A 20,077-nucleotide genomic window follows, 5' to 3' on the forward strand; every position below is an offset into this window, starting at 1 on the left:
AGCTTGACAAGCCACTTTAGCTGAAATGTTGTGTTTAGTTTTTGTTCCAAGATATACTTCAATCTGAGATGGTCAGTTTTGATTATAAAGGGTCTATTTATGAGGTAGTGTTTCCATTTCTGAATAGCAAATACAACAACAATAAGTTCTTTTTCATAAGTAGAAAGGGCTTGTTGTTGTTGATTGAGGACTCTACTAATAAATGCTATCAGATGATGTTCTTGCATAAGGACAGCTCCAATCTCAAATCTTGAAGCATCTACTTCCAGCACAAACACCTTGTCAAAATTTGGTAGGGCTAATACATGAGCCTGAATTAACAACTCTTTAATGTTCTAAAATGCAACCTTGGCTTCCTCAGTCCAAGCAAAATTATCTTTCTTCGGCATATTAGTTAAAGGTCTAGGCACAACTTCATAATTTCTCACAAACCTTCTATAGTACCCTGCCAAATCCAAAAATCCTCTTAACTGTTTAATTGACTGAGGTAAGGGCCATTTCTGTAATGATGCAATTTTACTCGGATAAGTTGATACTCCCCTTTGGATATGACATGTCCAAGGTATTCCACTTGATAAGTAGCAAAGAAACACTAACTTTTTAGGAAACAAGGAATGCTTTCTCATTGTTTCCAAAACTTGCTAAAGATGTACCATATGACTTTCTAAGTTATTGCTATAGATGAGAATGTCATAAAAAAAGACTAATAAGAATTTCCTCAAAAAATCTTGGAAAATAGAATTCATTAAACTCTAGAAAGTTACAGGTGCATTGGTTAAGTCAAAAGGCATAACCAAATACTCATAATGTCCTCCATAAGTCTTGAAGGCGGTTTTATTAATGTCTAATGGATCCATCCTCACTTGATTGTACCCAGATCTGAGATCTATCTTTGAGAAGATGTAGGCACCATGCAATTCATCCAACAAGTCCTCAACTAATGGAATTAGAAACTTGTCTTTCACTATTTTCAGGTTCAATTCCCTAAAATCAACACACATTCTCCAAGATCCATCCTTTTCCCCCACTAATATCACAAGACTAGCATAAGGGTTGTTATTGTTTTGTATAATACCAGACTACAAGTATTCCTGAACTAATCTATCTATGACATCCTTCTGGTGTTTGGCATACCTATGTGAATTCTTATTGATAGGATTGGATCCTTGAACAAGTGGAATCTTGCGGTCAAATATTGGTCTAAAAGGAGGTAATTTGTTAGGTTCGTGGAAGATATAAAAAAAAGACTCTAATAACTGCTCAACTTGATTAGGAACCACTGAAGGGTTAGCATGAGTGGTTAAAGAGTGTAACAACCCTCCTTCACTTTCACACAACTGTAGCATTGAAATATGAACTCCTTCCTTTAAGGTCTTTTCTAATTGTTTCTTCTTCACAGTTTTAAGTCCTACTCTCGTTGCACCTCTCAACACTACTCTCCTTCCTCCAGTATAAAACTCCATGCTAAGTTTATTGAAATTCTAAGTTATATCTCCTAGTGTGGCCAACCATTCAATCCCTAACACCAAATCACAATAGCCTAAAGGTAGCAACTTCATGTCTGAAATGAAAGCAGTTTGTGGAATTATCCAAGAGAATTTCTTGACTACTGTAGTGAATCTGCAACTTAGCACCATCAGTAACCACCACATTCAAGGGATCTAACTCTCAATTCTGCATCCCAGCCTAGCTGCAACCTGAGCATTAAGGAAATTATGAGTAGAGCCACTATTAATCAAATGTGCAAAGGCCTTTTTTTGTAATAACTAGTAAATCTTCATTGTCTTGAAATTAGCTCTCCCAGTTAATGTATGTACTGAAATTTGAGGAGCCTCGTCATTCCTTCCTTCTACGGATTCCCCTGGTCCTCAAAAGCAACTATCAATTGCTAGCCATCCTCATCAGGATCAGAATCCTCCACCTCTAACACATACAACTGCAGTTTCTTGTGTGTCAAGCTATGCTCAGGTGTATAGAGCTGGTCACAAAAATAACACAATCCCCTGGCCCTTCGTTCACTCATGTAAGAAGGGGTCAATGTCTTAGATGATTTTTGAATTGGCTTTGATATAAGGGTCGGAGAGTTCAGAGTTTGGCTTTGAGGTAGGCAATGTCTTAGGAGGTTTAGGTAAACTACCCACACTAACGGGCAAGGAATTATCAGTTTCTTACATTTTAGCTAAGGTATAGGCCTTCAAAACAGATTGTGGTTGGAACATACAAACAAGCATTTGGATATTTTGTTTCAACCCACCCAAAAAGAAGCTCAACAAATTTTCATTCGATAATGATAAGTGATTAACAATAGCATCAAAATGTTCATGGTAATCACTAACAGTGGAAGTTTGCCTCTAAAATTCATCAAATCGAACATAGGATCATCACACACAGGACCAAACCATTCAGTCAACAATTTCGTATAATCAGACTAAGAAAATGCAAATTTTTAGCAGAATCATGAACAAATGTAGTATGCCAATGCAAAGCTTTCCTTTCTAAATGAATAACGGCCAAACGCACCTTATGTTCCTCCACAGTTCCATCAACAAGAAAGAAGTTCTCACATTGTTAAATCCATGAATTGACATTCTCACCATTAAAGCACGGGAAATGTAAGTGGAATTCAAACCTGAATCACCACAAGACACCGTCGGAGAAGGAGAAGAAGTAGGTCCTCTGCCACCTCGCGTGCTGTTGATTAAATCTTGAACCGTAACTTTCAAGGAGTCGCTAAGAGTTTGTTGCATTGTTCCCATGAGTTTTGCCAAGCGATTTTCCGTTCTTGAAGCCAAACGATCCTCCATATCCTTGAATGAAGCCTGTGAATGAGTTGAGTCCGCTATAGACACAATCATAATTCTCCCAGAAGGAATAGGCTGATACCAATTGATGTGGGTCGATAGTTCTAGCGAAATCTGAAGAACAATGAGAGGAAGAAGGGAATTCCACAGAAGAAGAAACTCAGATATTATTGTATTGAAATGAATAGATTACAAGACAGGGAATTAACAAAATGAATATCCTCTTTTTTCTTTACTAACAGCTACTTCCTTTATACGGTCGCTAACTCACCTAACCATCTAACTAACCAATAGACTGGCTATGCACGGTTACATCCTCTATAAGCTGGCTAACTAACCTTCAGCTCTTTTAACAACTTCTAACTAACAATTCCCCAATTACATTTATTTACAACACAATTAGAAAAGATCCTGCTGTTAAATTATTGTTGATTGATTGTCAATCATATAAATTCCTTCTATATTTAGAATTTGTCAATAATATGTTTCCTGTAACTTAGTTATAGATAGCTCACTAGATTAATGGGGGAACGTAAGTTTAGGAGGAAAAATCCTTATATATTGAATGTATACCTTTTGCCTTGATATGTGAAAAAATAAGGGAATTTCCAAAACTCTACAACCATGCCTCTGGTTCTGTCTTTCAAGATGGTATCACGAGCCTCCCTTTGAAAGATTTTTTCTTTTTGGAATATGTCTCGAAAATCTACCCCAGTTGTTGTTCAACCAGATGGCATTTTTAATGCTGGAACCACACTGAAAGAGTCAAACTATGATGTTTGGTCACAACTCATGGAGATGCACATTGTGACACCCTTACTACTTACTAAGCAATAAATATAAATATAATCATAAAATAACCAAGCAGTAAGAACATCACATGCATGGGTCTATATCTATTCAGATATAGTGAAATTAAATACACTACCATTATTAGAAGTATTCATTTCATATATACACATCATCTGTTAATTTATACAATCATCCAGTTATCTAAATATATACATAACTGAATTACATACAAACTAAAGTGGGGTCACGATATCAGAGACGACAACCCAAAACGAAGACCTCACGAGCTTTCCCCTGGATCCATGATCACCAAAGTGCCCATTTCCTCCCAAAATTCAACAACGGTAAGGTTAGGCTTCCTATATACCCATTTTTCTTTTCAGTCAAAAGTACTTACACCTACGTATATGTATAGATTATTCCTTACTCGACTCTATCCTACTCTCCTTTTCCACTAGATTCCTACTCAGAGGAGGTAAAATTAGGAGGGAGTCCTGCTTGAGAAGCAGTCCTCTTCCTTCCGATAGCAGAAGAGGTGTTTGCACAGTGAGAAGAATCAGGAGAGTCTGAAGAACTAGAGGAAGACGAAGAGGAAGTGGATGAGATAGAGATAGGTCTTGCTAAAAGTGTGTCAACTAAACTAGTTCGTTCAACAGGTGGTAAATATGGTATAGAAGGACGTAAAGGTCTAAGAAAACCTGGGGGTAATACCGGGGGTGATAATACAAGAACAGGAGGTGGGGTAGGGGGTCTCACAAATTGTACATCTGGAGGAAATGGAAAAGTAAGTCTCATGGGTACTCGGATGGGGATAGGGTAAGCTCGTGGGCCTGGGCCATTTCTATCTAACAAAAAGGTAATAGAGCCAGTGTGGGTGAATCGTTGTTGCTCCCAGTCGTGCACCCATGTTCCCTCAGGATCATATCTGATCGAGACGCTGAATTGGTACGGTGGTCGAGCCATCAATGTTCTCACCTAATAAACATATTCACACACAACACACATAGCAATAAAAGGGTGAGACAATTTAATTCAATCTCCAGCAGCAAAAGACATATAAGGGTTTCAATCACACAATTAATTATCAACACCCATAATCTACCAAGCAAATGCATATGCCATGAATGAGAAGTGATGCAAGTCCATTATTATAACTTAGTACATTTTGACACATGCATGTGGGCCCAAAACCATCAATATGTTTCTTTTACTCAGGGAAGGATCAGGAGTTTCACTGTTACTTATCTGCCAACTTTGTTCATCTCATAATACAGTAACAGCTCTACTAATACAAGAATCTCTCGGGACCAGTCAGGATAGTAAAGTTTTGCAGTGAGAGTCTACAGCACAAGATGGCGAGCCTTGGCCACTGTCAGATTCAATCACACGTCACTATCCCCAAGACTACCCTGGAGCCGCCCCTAGATTTCTTATACTTCCCTGTCCACTCATCACACTATCACATGTTCATGATGCATGTCTTCACTCCTAATTAATGTAATTAGAGAAAAACTTTAATTTTTCTTTTCTGTTAAGTACAATCCTTAACTTTTTCTTTTCTCAATAAAATTCGACAGAGTCTCCTCTGTAAATCAGATATTCCAAAATTTTCTTCTTCCTGTAAAACAACCAGAAAAAAAATCCAGAATACTTCTAATTCATTAAATTCCACCTCCATCATCTCAAAATCCATGGAAATCGTATCTTCCCCTCTTTCTTTAAATATGTTTTTATGCTTAAAAATTTAAAACTTAATCATTTTAAAAATGATTCAAGCCTTCCAAATATCCAATACTACTTTCTCAGTAATATAATTTATTTATTTATTTTTATTAAATCTATTTTCAAAAGAAGTCAAAAGATACTTGTACTATATATAAAATACATAATTATATATATATACCTTAAAAACATATTTTCTTCTTTCCAACAAGTCTTAATGGACATTTAGATTATATCAATCTATATGCTCACACCACATGAAACTATATTACTTCCAATCTTTACTATTATATGGCATTCCTACCAACAAGAATATCTACACATGCACATAATGAGAATTCAACCAATTATAAAGAAATATTTCAATACAGCACTTCAACCATAAATCATTCCATTACATTAATTTAAATACACAAAAGACCTTACATATAAGGAAGAGTCCTTGTTCAATCAATTTCCTGGTCTAAGGCAACCTTTCACACATGTCAAGTGCTATAACAAAATCTTCTAAAAATTATGGTATAGCTCTAAAACAACCCAAATTCATTTTATTTGATTAGAACAATAGAGAATCATTCCCTTATGGTTCTTAATGCCACCTATTGAAATAAAATTATCCCACCCCTTACCTTACGGATATTCTTTGATGAAGATATGGATGAATTTTTTCTGATTCTTTAGAAAACTCGAACAATCCAATCTTCGAAACGATCAACCTAATCAATTAATCATGCCTAAACATAATTAATACTAAGGAGATGCTAATTTTATACTCTTATATGTATATGTAAAAATTGAAATTTTCTAACTTTTGCTATAAAAGTCCGATTAACACAAAATTAGTTTCTATGGTCTAACTAATATAAAAGAATAAAATGGAATTGAAAAACACTCACTTCACCTTCTCTAAAACTACATGGCAGCCAACCCTTGTGAGGGTTTAGTGCTGTTTAATCACATTTTTGAAAAACTAATTATGTAAACAATATAAGCCATGCATAGTCTACATATAGTACAAAAGAAAGTAAGTTTAAAAACCAATAATTTTGAAGTAAAGTAAGACCCATTTTTACTGTTCATGACAGCCAAAAATAGAAAAAATTTAAAATTTTAATCGGATGAAATGATAATTAACAACTAATTAAGCTTAATTAAGGATATATATTAAAAACATACCTTAAAACAAGCTTAAATGAGTGGAAGAAAATGAAAATGGCATAAGGGAGAAGAAGGGGTTATGGACTTGGAGAAGAAGAAGATTTTCGTAAGAAATGGTCAATTTAGTCAAATATATAAAGAAATAATAATATAATAATCAATTATTTTACTATTTTAATGTAATTAAATAAAATAATTATGAATAAAACTCAAAAATAAAAATAATTTATGCCAAACAATTAAAATAATTATAACATAATTTTTGACATCAATATCTCTTTGGTTATCACTTAAAAAGAAAAAGAAAAAGAAAAAAAAAATCACACAGTTCCTGTGAACACATAAAACAGTATTTACCAAAAATTCAAAAATAAGCAATAATTACCAAAATAATTATTTTTACACTCCAAATATTATTTCTAATTAAAATATAAATTTTTATTATTTAAAATAATTCTTCTAGATTAAAAATGCTATTTTTATCCTCATAGAACAATTTTAACTGGTATAAACGAGTATTTTTATTTTTTTTATTTTTATTTTTATTTTTTTTTCAAAAATTGAAGAATTATAATCTAAATTATAACTATATTAACAAATTAACTGTTTAGGAAAAACGAGGATGTTACACACGTTGGGGAGCGGGAAAAAACCTCATATCTTAACTGCGATGTGAAGCCCCTTGCAAAGACGGATGAAGGATATGACAAATGGTATGTCAAAAATCAAAAAGTGAAGCGCTGGTTGTTGATGTCCATGAACCCAGAAATAATGAATCGTTACATACGCTTATCCACTACCCATGAAATATGGAGTGCTTTATCCAAAGCCTTCTATGATGAAAGTGATGAGTTGCAAGTTTTCTCCTTAAATCAGAAGACTTTCTCTACTAGACAAAGTGGTAAGTCTCTATCAAAATATTATAGTGAACTGATTGAGATTTTTTGTGAGTTGGACCATCGTGACAAGGTGTCCTGAAGGACCCTGATGATGTAAAAGCATATCAAGATTCTGTTCAACGGTTGCTGGTGCACATATTTCTTGCTGGATTAGACAGCATCTTTGAACAAATTCGTGGAGAAATTCTACGTAAAGAACCAGTTCTTGACTTAGAAGAATGTTATGCTTTGGTTCGACGTGAGGCATTGCGTCATACAACTCTGAAAATGGAGCCTGAAAATCTTGACAACTCAACAATGGTAGCCCGTAACCGATCAACTCAAAATTGACAGCATCGAAATAAAGCAAACCATGCTAAGACTACCACTGGTGATAAATCTACTTATAAATGCGCCATTGCAACCAAAATGGTCATACAAAAGATCGTTGTTTCGAGATTGTGGGGTATCCTGAATGGTGGTATCATAATCGTGATTCAAGAAAGAAGAATTCCAATAAAAGCCCCACTGCAGTTACTATTGAATCAAAGTCTGAAGATTCAACTATTGGAAGGAACTTTGCTTTGGTAACAGCTACAGATATTACCGGTAAGACTTTAAATATTTCTGAACATAGTTTGAATAACATATGGATAATTGATTCTGGCGCAACCGATCATATGACATTTGTTTCTAGACAAGTCTCTCCTCTTAAACCATCCTCATAAAAATCTGTGTGCACTGCCAACGGTAACACAACTCCAGTTATTGGTGAAGGATCTTTAACCCTCACTGATTCTTTGAATTTAGACTCTGTTTTAGTGGTTCCAGATTTAAATTACAACCTTTTATTTGTTTTCAAAATAACTACAGCTTTATCTTGTGTTGTAATTTTTTGGCCTGAATTTTGTGTGTTTAAGGACATTCAAACCAGACAGATGATTGGTTGTGGTATTAAGCGAGGAAAACTGTACTACTTGGACTTGAAGAAGAAAAGCATCAGCAAGTTACAACAAACTTTGATAGTGAATAGTTTTGAGGAGGAGAAGAAGAAATCTGAAATTTGGTTATGGCATCAACGTTTGGGACATGCTTCTTTTGGTTATCTGAAGAAGTTATTTCCTAGTTTGTTTACACAATGTGATATTTCTAGCTTCCGTTGTAATGTTTGTGAACTACCAAAAAGCCATCGTACTTCATTTCCATTGACATTCAATAAAAGTAAAACCCCTCTTATGCTTATACACTCAGATGTTTGGGGTCCATCCAAAATCCTAAATTTGGGTGGAGCACGATGGTTTGTTACTTTCATAGATGATTGTACTATAATGACATGGTTATACTTACTGAAATCCAAAAGTGAAGTAAAATTATTATTCCAAAAGTTTCATAACATGATTCAAACTCAATACGATGCACAAATTCAGGTTCTTCGTAGTGACAATGGTGGAGAATATCAAAGTATTGATTTTCATCAATATCTTGAAAATCATGGAATCATTCATCAAACTTCTTGTCCCAATACACCCCAACAAAATGGGGTTGCAGAGCGAAAACATCGTCACTTATTGGAGGTTGTTTAAGCTTCTTTAGTACAAGCTAATATGCCTTTATCATATTGGGGAGAAGTACTTACCTCTGCTGCATATTTAATCAACCGGGTTCCTTCTAGCTCAAATAACTTTCAGACACCATTACAGACTCTTATTGAAGCAATAAATGCCCCTGCTGTTCTGAATTTACCTCCTCATGTTTTTGGTTGTGTAGCATTTGTACACCTTCATGCACATCAATGGAACAAGCTGGCCCTAGAGCATTGCGGTGTGTATTTCTTGGCTATGCCGTGTATCAAAGAGCTTACCGATGTTATCATCCCCCAAGTAAAAAAATGATCATAACTATGGATGTAGTTTTTCATGAAGATACAATGTATTTTCCCTCTAAGGCTAAATTTTCAGGAGAATGTCATTAAGAAATTCAGACTCTAGATTATGAATATAATAGTTATGTGAAAGACTACTATGAAATTGGTAACCAGGAAGCAAACAACTCAGATACAAGTGGTATAAGCTTGGATTAAAGTGGCAATGAACACGTCAAAATTGAAGAAGTGACAGACACAAAAGTTGTGAATCCTACTTCACCACTATTTGAAGTATTTGAATCTGATTCTGTTACAGATATACCAAACCAATCGTCTGCTGAAAATGCTCCTACTCTAGATATTGAACCAAATAGAAAACAGTTGCCACAACGTCACACTAGAGGTATTCCTAAATCCACATATGAACCAGTTTTCTCTAATAAAGCTAAATATCCCATGAGTAAGTATGTGTCAACCCATCATTTGTCAGAATCAAATCAATCATTTGTGAATCAATTATCTACTGTGGTTATTCCTAACAATGTGCAAGAAGCCATAGCTGATCCAAAGTGGAAAGCTGCAATGGATGAGGAGATGAAATCCTTACGGGTGAATAAAATATGGGAACTTGTCGATTGTCCAACAGAAAAAAACCAGTTAGATGTTGGTGGATTTACACTATGAAGTATAGAGCAGACCGTACAATTGAATGCTATAAAGCTAGGTTGGTGGCTAAAGGGTACACCCAAACATATGGACTTGACTACACAAAAACATTTGCACCAGTAGCTAAGATAAATACAATCCGTGTTTTGTTATCTTTGGCTGCAAACTTGGATTGGCCCTTGCACCAATTCGATGTGAAGAATGCTTTTTACATGGTGAATTATCAGAAGAAGTCTACAGGGATCTCCCACCCGGATACATGATACAAAAAGGGCATAGTCAGAAGGTATGCAAATTGAGGAAGTCATTGTATGGGCTGAAGCAATCTCCAAGAGCATGGTTTGGAAGGTTCACAAAATCAATGAAAACTTTTGGCTATTGTCAAAGCAACTCAGATCACACCTTATTTTTAAAGAAGAAACATGGTAAGATCACTGTGCTCATTGTATATGTAGATGACATGGTGGTTACAGGAAATGACGTGGAAGAAAGAAAAGCTCTACAAGATTATTTATTTGGAGAATTTGAAATGAAAGGCCTAGGTCCTCTTAAATATTTTCTTAGAATTGAAGTATCTCGATCAAATGCAGGGATCTTTCTATCTCAAAGAAAATATGCCCTAGATCTTTTACTGGAATGTCAAGATGTCAACCTGTTGATACACCAGTAGAGGAAGGTTTAAAATTGTGTGTAGATCCTAATCAAGTACCTGTTAATAAAGAGCGATACCAGAGACTTGTTGGAAGATTGATGTACTTAGCTCACACAAGGCCCTGATCTTGCTTATGCATTAAGCATTATAAGTCAATATATGCATAACCCGGTGAGCAACACATGAATGCAGTCATGCCAATTTTAAGGTATTTGAAATCTGCTCCAGGAAAGGGAATTCTATTCATAAAAAATTCAGATTATCAAAGCATAGATGCATACACAGATGTGGACTGAGCAGGATCAATAAATGATAGACGGTCAACTTTAGGATACTTCACCTTTGTATGTGGTAATCTTGCAACATGGAGAAGCAAGAAACAAAATGTTGTTTCTCGCTCAAGTGCAAAAGCTAAATTTAGAGGTATGGCACTAGCTCTTTGTGAAGCATTATGGCTGAGAAACCTTTTACAAGATTTGGGATATCCATCTAGACAACCAATTCGATTGTATTCTGACAACAAAGCAGCTTGTGATATTGCCCATAATCCTGTTCAGCATGATTGTACAAAACATGTTGAGGTGGACAGATTTTTCATTAAGGAAAAGCTGGACAGGACATTTTGCAATTGCCTGAGGACCAATTGGCTGATATTCTCACTAAACCAGTCTCAAATTGAGTGTTTTCTGCATTTTTAGTCAAGTTGGGCATGTGTGACATCTATGCACCAACTTGAGAGGGAGTGTTAAATTGTTGTTGATTGTCAATTATATAAATTCCTTCTATATTTAGAATTTGTCAATAATATGTTTCCTGTAAATTAATTATAGATAGCTCACTAGATTAATAGGAGAACGTAAGTTTAAAAGGAAAAATCCTTATATATTGAATGTATACCTTTTGTCTTGATATGTGAAAAAATAAGGAAATTTTCAAAACCCTACAACTATGCCTCTGGTTGTGTCTTTCAAGACTGCATCACATTTAGAGAGTATTAACCTAGATTCATTTCTTTTGATAGTCTCGATCTCTTAGAATTTTTCTCAGCCCTTTCTTCTCCCTTTAATTTCCATGGCTGATGGAAAATGTAGTCTCGTGGTAAGAGTCAGAGTCGGTGTAACCTTATTGTTGGTAACCACTTCTCTTTTGTTCATGTGACTTTTATTAATGCAAGGGGAGAAGGGAGAGTTTTCTTTTATATGTATTTACAATTTTACCCCACTGACCCTATCCTTCATAATTAACAACTGTCAGTCTTTGACTTATCTGTTGCGCAAATATTTATGCAAATTGTAGTTTGTAATGTCCTCCTTTTAAGATGAGTCGCAAAAGAAAGATGACGTTACTGTAACAAATTTGTGGAAGACTTGGAAATGTTAATTTTGAATTAGAGTTGACCAAAAAAAAGGGGAAAAGGAAATAGAAGAGTCTTACAATTGGATGTGCCTTCTGTTTATGATGTGCATTTACACACATAGTATCTAAAAAATATCATTATTCTTAGTTATTTATTCAATATCATTGAGTCTAACACCCTAACTAATATATATTTTATTTTTGTCAGAAGAGTTCGGAAAGTAATTGCGATGCACAAGAACATTGATTATTCATTGCAGTCTTTTTTATGAAATAGTGCTGCCTTACACGGGTCGAAATGTTCTCTCAAAGTCCACTTGTTCATATTTATATAGAGGTGACGTTAATATTTGTTTAATAGAAACCTATGTATAAATATAATGCTCTGCCTGAGTGAATTTGTGATGTCAAACTTTTAGACAGTAAGGTCAAATGAAACTGCTTCTTCATTTTATTAAACACCTGGTATAGTAGATCTTGCTCCAACCCTCATGAACAAGAGTTGAATCGGATCCCTAACCAGCTAAAGCATCAATGTGGTAAGATCATTCAAGGTCAGTAATTGTTGCTATACAGTGATATCATTTATTTTTGGTCATAAATCATTAGGTTGAAAAAATAAATAAATATTGAGTGAAATTGCAAATATAAGTCTCTATCTGATAGGATTTCAGGTTTGAGCCCTAACCTATCAGCTTTGAATTAGGTAAATGTAAGTCTTATGTTTACTTTTTAAGTTGGAGGCTTTCCCTGCATTAGATTGTGACACCATCTCCTACCCTTAATTTTTTTCATACCCAAAATAAGAAAAATGCAGTAGCAAAAGATGATCCAGTAGAGACATTGCTATAGCATACATCATGATATTGTCCTCCCTCTCATTCTGTATAACTTATATTTTGACTTTGTATATTTGAAATTCTGTTTTCTAACTTCTTTGATATTTCCCTTTCTTTTCTCTCCTTTTTTAACTTTGCAGTTACCTTGTGGCTCCCTTTTTGCGATATCCAAGTTTATAGTGACAGAGGAAGATCCATAGTGCACTTGTTCCAATCCAATGGCGTATTCTTTTGCTGGAGCTTCTCAAATAAGATATGCTGTATTTCTTTGTCTCTTGCTTATTTCCATATTGTGTTACAAAATAATTCTGAAGTTTATAGAGTCATTATATACGTTTTTTAATTCATAAATGTAAGCACTGCTTCTTACAAAATAAGCCATATTAGGAACGTAAAATAAATCACAATGTATTTATGGTTCAAAGCATATAGATTCTTATATCTTTTTTAAAAGTTCTATATAAGGTGTTCTTATATGATTCTGTACCTTTATATCACACCTTAGTTTTTATTGCAGAAAATGTCATTCAGTACTGAAGAATTACCTGATAGAATTTGTATTTAAATATTGACGTTTATGTTGTCTAGGATAATTACAAGGTCAAGAAATGGACTTAAATCCCTAGACATGTTCCTCATAATTTTGATTGTCATCAGTTGCATATTGTTTTGCGTAAACAAATGGTTTCCAAATTTATTTTAGAATTTAATATATTTTTTTACCTTAAGTGTGTATTGAATTTTAATTAATTACTTATATTTCTGATGTAATTTTTTATGTATCAGTTAGTTTGAAATTTTAGCTTTGATTACTTGAAAATACATTTGGGCATTATCTGGCTTTAATTACAGATTGCATGATACAAAACTCAATGTATGCAAGATTTGTATTTTCAGGAGAAAGAATTTCTTTTTTGAGTTATAAATTATAACTACTTAGGATTACCTCTAATTCTGTTCTTGTCTCGTTTGCCTAGAGACAATGTTGGCCTTCTGGAAATGAGGCATTGCCTAAAGGAATTGTTGCCAGAACATCTAACTTGGAAATGCGGTTATGGGACTCTGGTATATACAATGTATGTGAAATGTGTTCTCGATTCACAGATAATGCAGATCACACTCGAGTGTGACAATTTGTTATGCTATGTAGAATAGCTTGTTAGTTGTTAATGCTTTAAAAAATTATATAAATTCTACTCTTAGAAAATGTTCTCGTCTATGAGAGCAAAAGTAGCAGTATGAAATCAAATGACTATAGTACTCTCGTAACATATATCCTTCCAATTCTAATTGATGTTTTTAGAAACATTATATTCTTATTTATCTGTGCTTTAATGGTTTAACATGGAAGTGAAGGTTCAACTTTCTTTTGTGTGTTCCTATTGATCTTTACTTTTCTCCTTCAATTCTTCTTGATTATCTTTTGGCTAATCTTTTTCACTTTAGAGAATTTCAAAGCGCCCATTGAACTTTCTGGCCATTGCAAAAGGAGGGAGGAAGAACAAATTTGTCAATAAAATTGTTGCAAAGGTGATTATTATTTTACTTAAACAATTTGATTTTGATCCAAAGCTCATATTATCTATTGGTTTGTACTGTTGAATGTTGACAGTTCACTTTAAATGATTTTGTTGTAATGTTTAGTTTTTTAAATTTTTTTATTTTATGAATTCATTGCAAATTTTAATAGAAGGATGAAAGAATTTTGTTTGGAGTAATAGTGTATCTGCTATCAATGTGGCATATATACATGGAAGAACTTATGGGTTTATTTATTTAATTTTCCCGCATTTTTTGTTTTAGTTGGGTATATATGCAGGTTAGGATGTATTTGAACACTGCGTGTTTAAGTTCTTATTCAATAAACTTCTTCTAAAGTAATTATTTATATCATAAATCTAACAATAGAACTTATTGGGATAAGTTAAAAACAACTTATTTGGATAAGTTATACCAACATCCTTTTTAAAGACAAGCTAAAAAATAGTTTATGAGAATATAAATTATTTTTCATAAACTGTTCATAACCTATTTCAAACAAGCCCTTGGATGATAAGTTATTTCCTCAAGAGAGACAGAAAATTGTTAGGGATTGTTTGGTTTTAAAAAATGTTCTGTTTTCTCTTTTAATTACAAAAGTAACACTTTTATTTACATATATTGTCTAATGTATGAAACTGACTTGAGAGAACTTGAGTTATCAGTTTAAAATTTCCAATCATAGGTACTCAAGATTCGTAAGTTTTCTGCAGGGACACTTTTCTCAACATAAATTCTTGACCCAGATATGAACTACACCTAACAACACCCTTACTTTATAGGATATTTTATTTTCGTTAAAAATGTTAGGTAATCCCCTTTTGGCAATTCATTCGATTGATCTTCTCTATGATCAATTCACTAATACATCCATACCTTTCTATATGCACCTGCTTTATGTCTTCTATACATCTTCCTTAACCACTGGAAATTTACTTTTTAAATTTGTTCTTTATTCTGAATCATGAATTGAAGTTCATCATAAATGGTTGCCAAAATAATATTTTGTTATTTACTGAAAATTTCTTAATGTAGATGCAGGGTATCTTTATTTCTTTTTTTTTTTAAAAAGTAAGATTTGAGCTGACTCAACTCTTGAACTTTTGGTATGATCCAGTTTGAGTTAGACATATATAAATTGGCATTCTTTTTCAAATATTATAGAAAACTATATTAACAATAAATTTTGCATGTTGTGAAAAGAAAAAAAAAAGATTGTAAACTAGAATATTTTTTTAAAATATTGCAAAAGCATATGTATTTGTATTTTTAAACATTATCAAGAAAATTCAAATTTGGAAAATGGTTTACCTATTATTAGTGATATATCAAATTAGCAACACTTTTTTCATAGTTTAACGTTACCTTTTAAATGTTGTTATATTTGAATTGTGTTATTGATCACATATTTGTCTTTTGCCTAATCTAATCTATCTTTTTTAACAAACTAAAGGCAGAAGCAGGGAAACCAATGTCCGACAATGCTCCTCAAATAAAGTATGATGTTTTTGTTAGCTTTAGAGGTGAAGACATCCGCAGTGGTTTTCTTGGTCATTTGAGTGAGGCATTTTCTCAGAAGCAAATATATGCCTTCATAGATGAAAAACTCAAAAAAGGAGATAGTGTTTGGCCATCACTTGAGAAAGCAATTGAAGGATCTTTTATATCTCTGATCATATTCTCAAAAAATTATGCTTCTTCAAGTTGGTGTTTGAAAGAACTCGTGAAAATACTTGAGTGCAGAGACAAATACAAACGGATTGTAATACCTGTTTTCTACAATGTAGAACCCACAGTTGTTCGGCATCAAAACAAATTTTATGCAATTGCATTTGTTTTTCATCAAATAAAATATGGTTTGTCCATGGTAAAATTATGGAAAAAGGCTTTGGAGGATTCTTCTAATTTATCTGGAATTAAGTCAACAGATTTTCGGTAAGCTTTTTTCTCCTCAATAAATGTTAAATATTTACTCTCTCAATTTTTTTAATAGCAATTTTCATATTATTAGAAGCTAGTTGTTTTAGATGTAGCCTTTAAATTGTTTTTACAGGAATGTACAGTGGTTCGTTATTGTTTCCAAAAATGTTAGTAAATTCCGCAACTAATTTGTGCAAGAACTTAAATGAGACTAGTCATGCTTTGTTGCTCCACTACTGAATTTAGGGGTTTAAATTAAACCCAAATAATACATTCAAATTTCTTTCAGTTTCCAACAAGACTCTTTTTCTTGGTTCTTGACAGTCTGTTACGGGATCTCAGCTAAGGTAGAAAGGAAAGAAAAAACATGTCCAAATGCACATTGAACCCCACATCACTAACTTCAATCCAAATGAACTGATAGTAATCGTATTCAAATAATTTCATGCATTTCTTTTTACTTTTTATTTTTTTTGGGTTGTATAGGAATGATGCTGAGATGCTTGATGAAATTGTCAAGCAGGTGTTGATGAGGTTCAGTAAACACCCGATTAATATGAAAGGACTTATTGGAATTGGCAAACCAATTTCAGATATAGAATCATTGTTATGTCAAGAGTCAAAGGATGTTCGTGTTATCGGAATTTGGGGTATGGGTGGTATTGGTAAGACAACAATTGCAGAAGAAGTGTTTAACAAACTATATTCTAAATATGAAGGATGCTGTTTTTTGGCAAATGTAAGAGAGGAATTAAGGAGAAATGGAATAATTTCTTTAAAGGAACAGGTTTTTTCTACCCTACTAGGAGAAGTTGTGAAAATTAACACTCCAAATGGATTGTCTGATTATATTAAAAGAAGGATTGGGCGTCAGAAGGTTCTTATTATTCTTGATGATGTGAATGATTCAGATCAAATAGAAATATTGTTAGGAACTCGTGATTGGTTTGGAGGAGGTAGTAGAATAATTATAACAACAAGAGATAAGCGAGTGCTCATTGCTAACAGAGTTGATGATATATACAAGGTTGACGTATTGAGCAGCAGTGATGCACTTAAGCTTTTTAATTTGAAAGCATTTGACCAAAATCAGATTAAAGTGGAGTATCATGAGCTTTCTAAGAGGGTTGTCAATTATGCCAAAGGTATTCCACTAGTTCTTGAAGTTTTGGGTCGTCTTCTTTGTGGTAAAGATAAGGTAGCATGGGAAAGTCAGCTGGAGATACTTGAAAAAATGCCAATTAAAAAAGTTTATGATATAATGAGACTAAGTTATGACGATCTAGATCGTAAAGAGCAAAAAGTTTTTTTAGATGTTGCATGTTTCTTTACTGGATTAGATTTAACAGTGGACTACATAAAAAGTCTATTGGAAGATCAGGAAAGTGATAATTCAGTGGCTGTTGTGTTAGAAAGGCTGGAAGATAGAGCTCTTGTAAGTATTTCTAAGCATAATGTTGTGTCTATGCATGATATTATACAAGAAATGGCTTGGGAGATTGTTCGCCAAGAATCTAGTGAATCGGGAAGACACAGCCGATTGGGGGATCCTGATGAAATATATGAAGTACTGAAAAATGACAAGGTAAGAGTCTAAGTTAATGTAACATCTATTTTGTAAACAACTAGTGAATATTTTTGTTGGAAATGACTTTTTATGGTGTTTATAATTTCTTCTACTCTGATGGCAGGGAATGGAGGATATTAGAAGCATAAAGTCACACTTGCCTGCAGTAAAGAAGCTGATGTTATGCCCCAACATATTTGCTAAGATGAGGAAACTACTGTTTCTAGATTTTCGCTATACAGATGGACTAGAATCTGTAGGTCTTTTCCCTCAAGGGCTTCATTCTTTGCCAATGGAACTAAGATATCTTCGTTGGGAATGTTATCCTTTTAAATCCTTGCCTGAGCAATTTTCTACTGAGAAACTTGTTGTATTAGACATGTCATATAGCCAAGTGGAAAAGCTTTGGTCTGGAGAGAAAGTAAATATATGTTCTTTCCTATTATATATTTCTCTTAGCTCTGTGAATGCAAAATTAATAACTTGAGTTCATGTTATCTTGTTTTATTTTGTTGCAGAATCTGATGAAATTAAAAGAAATCATACTTCAACTTTGCCATTTAAAAGAGCTGCCAGACCTTTCAAACGCTGCAAATCTTAAAGTATTGGATGCGAGAGGTTGTTATCAGTTGACAAGTGTGAATCCATCTATTTTATCTCTCAACATGCTTGAGAAATTAGATCTATGGTACTGCATTTCCCTTACCAGACTTTCATGTGATTCCCACTCAAGCTCCCTTCGATATCTTAACCTTAAGGAATGCAAGAATCTAAGGGAATTCTCAGTGACATCAGAGAATATGATTGAACTTGATTTATCTTGCACTCAGGTCAATGCATTGCCCACAACTTTTGGATGTCAAAGAAAGCTTGAACACCTAAACCTTGCATTGAGTTACATTGAGAGCTTGCCTTCATCCATAAAAGATCTTACAAGACTGCAATATCTTAATATAAGTTATTGCGAGAAGCTTCAAATTCTTCCCGAGCTTCCCCCATCCCTTGAAACTCTACTTGTCAACGATTGCACATCGTTGAAGACTGTATTGTTCCCTTCAACAGTTGCTAAACAATTCAGTGAAAATAGGAAAAAGGTTGAGTTCTGGAATTGCTTGGACTTGGATGAACATTCTCTCATGGCTATTGGGTTGAATGCGCAAATCAACATGATGAAATTTGCATACCAACATTTATCAGCTTCAAAGCAAGATTACAACGAAAATTTTGGTGATCAAGCAATGTATTTGTATCCAGGAAGCAATATTCCAGAGTGGATGATGTATAAGACAACAGGGGATTATATAATTATTGATCATTCTTCTGCTCCATCATGTCCTATATCAGGCTTCATTTTCTGTTTCATCCTTGGCAGAGACGGGAGAAAATTTTGGTGTCATAAATTGCAATTTAACATCATTATTAGTGACGATGAAGGAAACAGGGACGTTATCAAAATAAACTCGTCTATGACATTTTTTCAGATTGTAGCAGATCATGTGTGTTTGATATATGACCAACGTTGTTCTTGTTCCCTAAATAGCATCACCAAAAATCTGCCAAAGTTTAAAATCAAGGCTACGGCATGGTTTACCTCCATATTCGAAGGTTTTGGTAGTCCAAACAGGGTGGTATTAAAAGGGTTTGGGGTCAGTCATGTAAATACTTCAGATTATCACAAGACCGTTCAACAAATGGATTAGTGTGACTAAATATTTTTCACTTTTCCTTGGCTTTGGTATTCACATGAAAATCTTATTAGGCACATCTGTTGTATGTCAAACTTGGCTGAATATTGGTTCAAACATTATCTCGTTCTGTTAATTTGTTGTACTTCATACGTTGTTTTCCCATTTGTTTATAGCTATCACGAATAATTGATTATTCAAATGTCAATTGCTTCCCTTTCTCTTTTGATTCCACTTATTTATTTATTTGTTTTACTTACACAAATATAATACTTAAACCTTTTAATTTTTTAATCTGTAACTTACATAAACATTTGTCATGAGACATAAGTTTTTAAAAAATAATCTTTTGTGAACATGCTAACTTACATTTGCCATAAATTGATTCCACATTTCATTTTTGTAAGTAGTATGTATCTGTTCGTGATCATGAGCAAGTGTATCGGTAAAAAAAAAACATAATTTTTTTTTGAAATAAGTTCTCTAATTATTGTCTCACAATAATAGTTTTCAATTACTAAGAGGCGTGTGCTGGGGTACCCTAACAATTTTTTATAGGTATAGTACCCAAAAAATTTAGACTAATAAAAAAGAGACACATATCAAGTTAAAAAAAATTATTATATAATTTATTTAAA

General features: G+C 33.6%; 1 protein-coding gene across 1 annotated transcript; it reads left to right on the forward strand.

Annotated features, from left to right (window-relative positions):
* The first annotated feature begins 12,946 nt into the window (after positions 1 to 12,946).
* LOC113850081 (disease resistance-like protein DSC1) lies at positions 12,947 to 19,454 on the forward strand. Its single transcript, XM_027480437.1, has 8 exons — positions 12,947 to 12,988; positions 13,706 to 13,804; positions 14,175 to 14,258; positions 15,721 to 16,202; positions 16,674 to 17,509; positions 17,564 to 17,772; positions 17,879 to 18,175; positions 18,273 to 19,454. The coding sequence occupies exons 1-8, from the start codon at positions 12,947 to 12,949 to the stop codon at positions 19,452 to 19,454; spliced, it is 3,231 nt and encodes a 1,076-aa protein (XP_027336238.1).
* Positions 19,455 to 20,077: the final 623 nt, after the last annotated feature.

This window comes from Abrus precatorius, unplaced genomic scaffold, assembly GCF_003935025.1.
Source record: "Abrus precatorius isolate BTA unplaced genomic scaffold, Abrus_2018 Scaffold9, whole genome shotgun sequence".
NCBI lineage: Eukaryota > Viridiplantae > Streptophyta > Magnoliopsida > Fabales > Fabaceae > Abrus > Abrus precatorius.

Coding starts and splice junctions, on each gene's coding strand:
- LOC113850081 (XM_027480437.1), top strand. CDS start 12,947: ATGGCGTATTCTTTTGCTGGAGCTTCTCAAATAAGATATGCT. Junction 16,203..16,673: donor ATTAAGTCAACAGATTTTCG/GTAAGCTTTTTT, acceptor TGGGTTGTATAG/GAATGATGCTGAGATGCTTG. Junction 17,773..17,878: donor AAGTACTGAAAAATGACAAG/GTAAGAGTCTAA, acceptor CTCTGATGGCAG/GGAATGGAGGATATTAGAAG.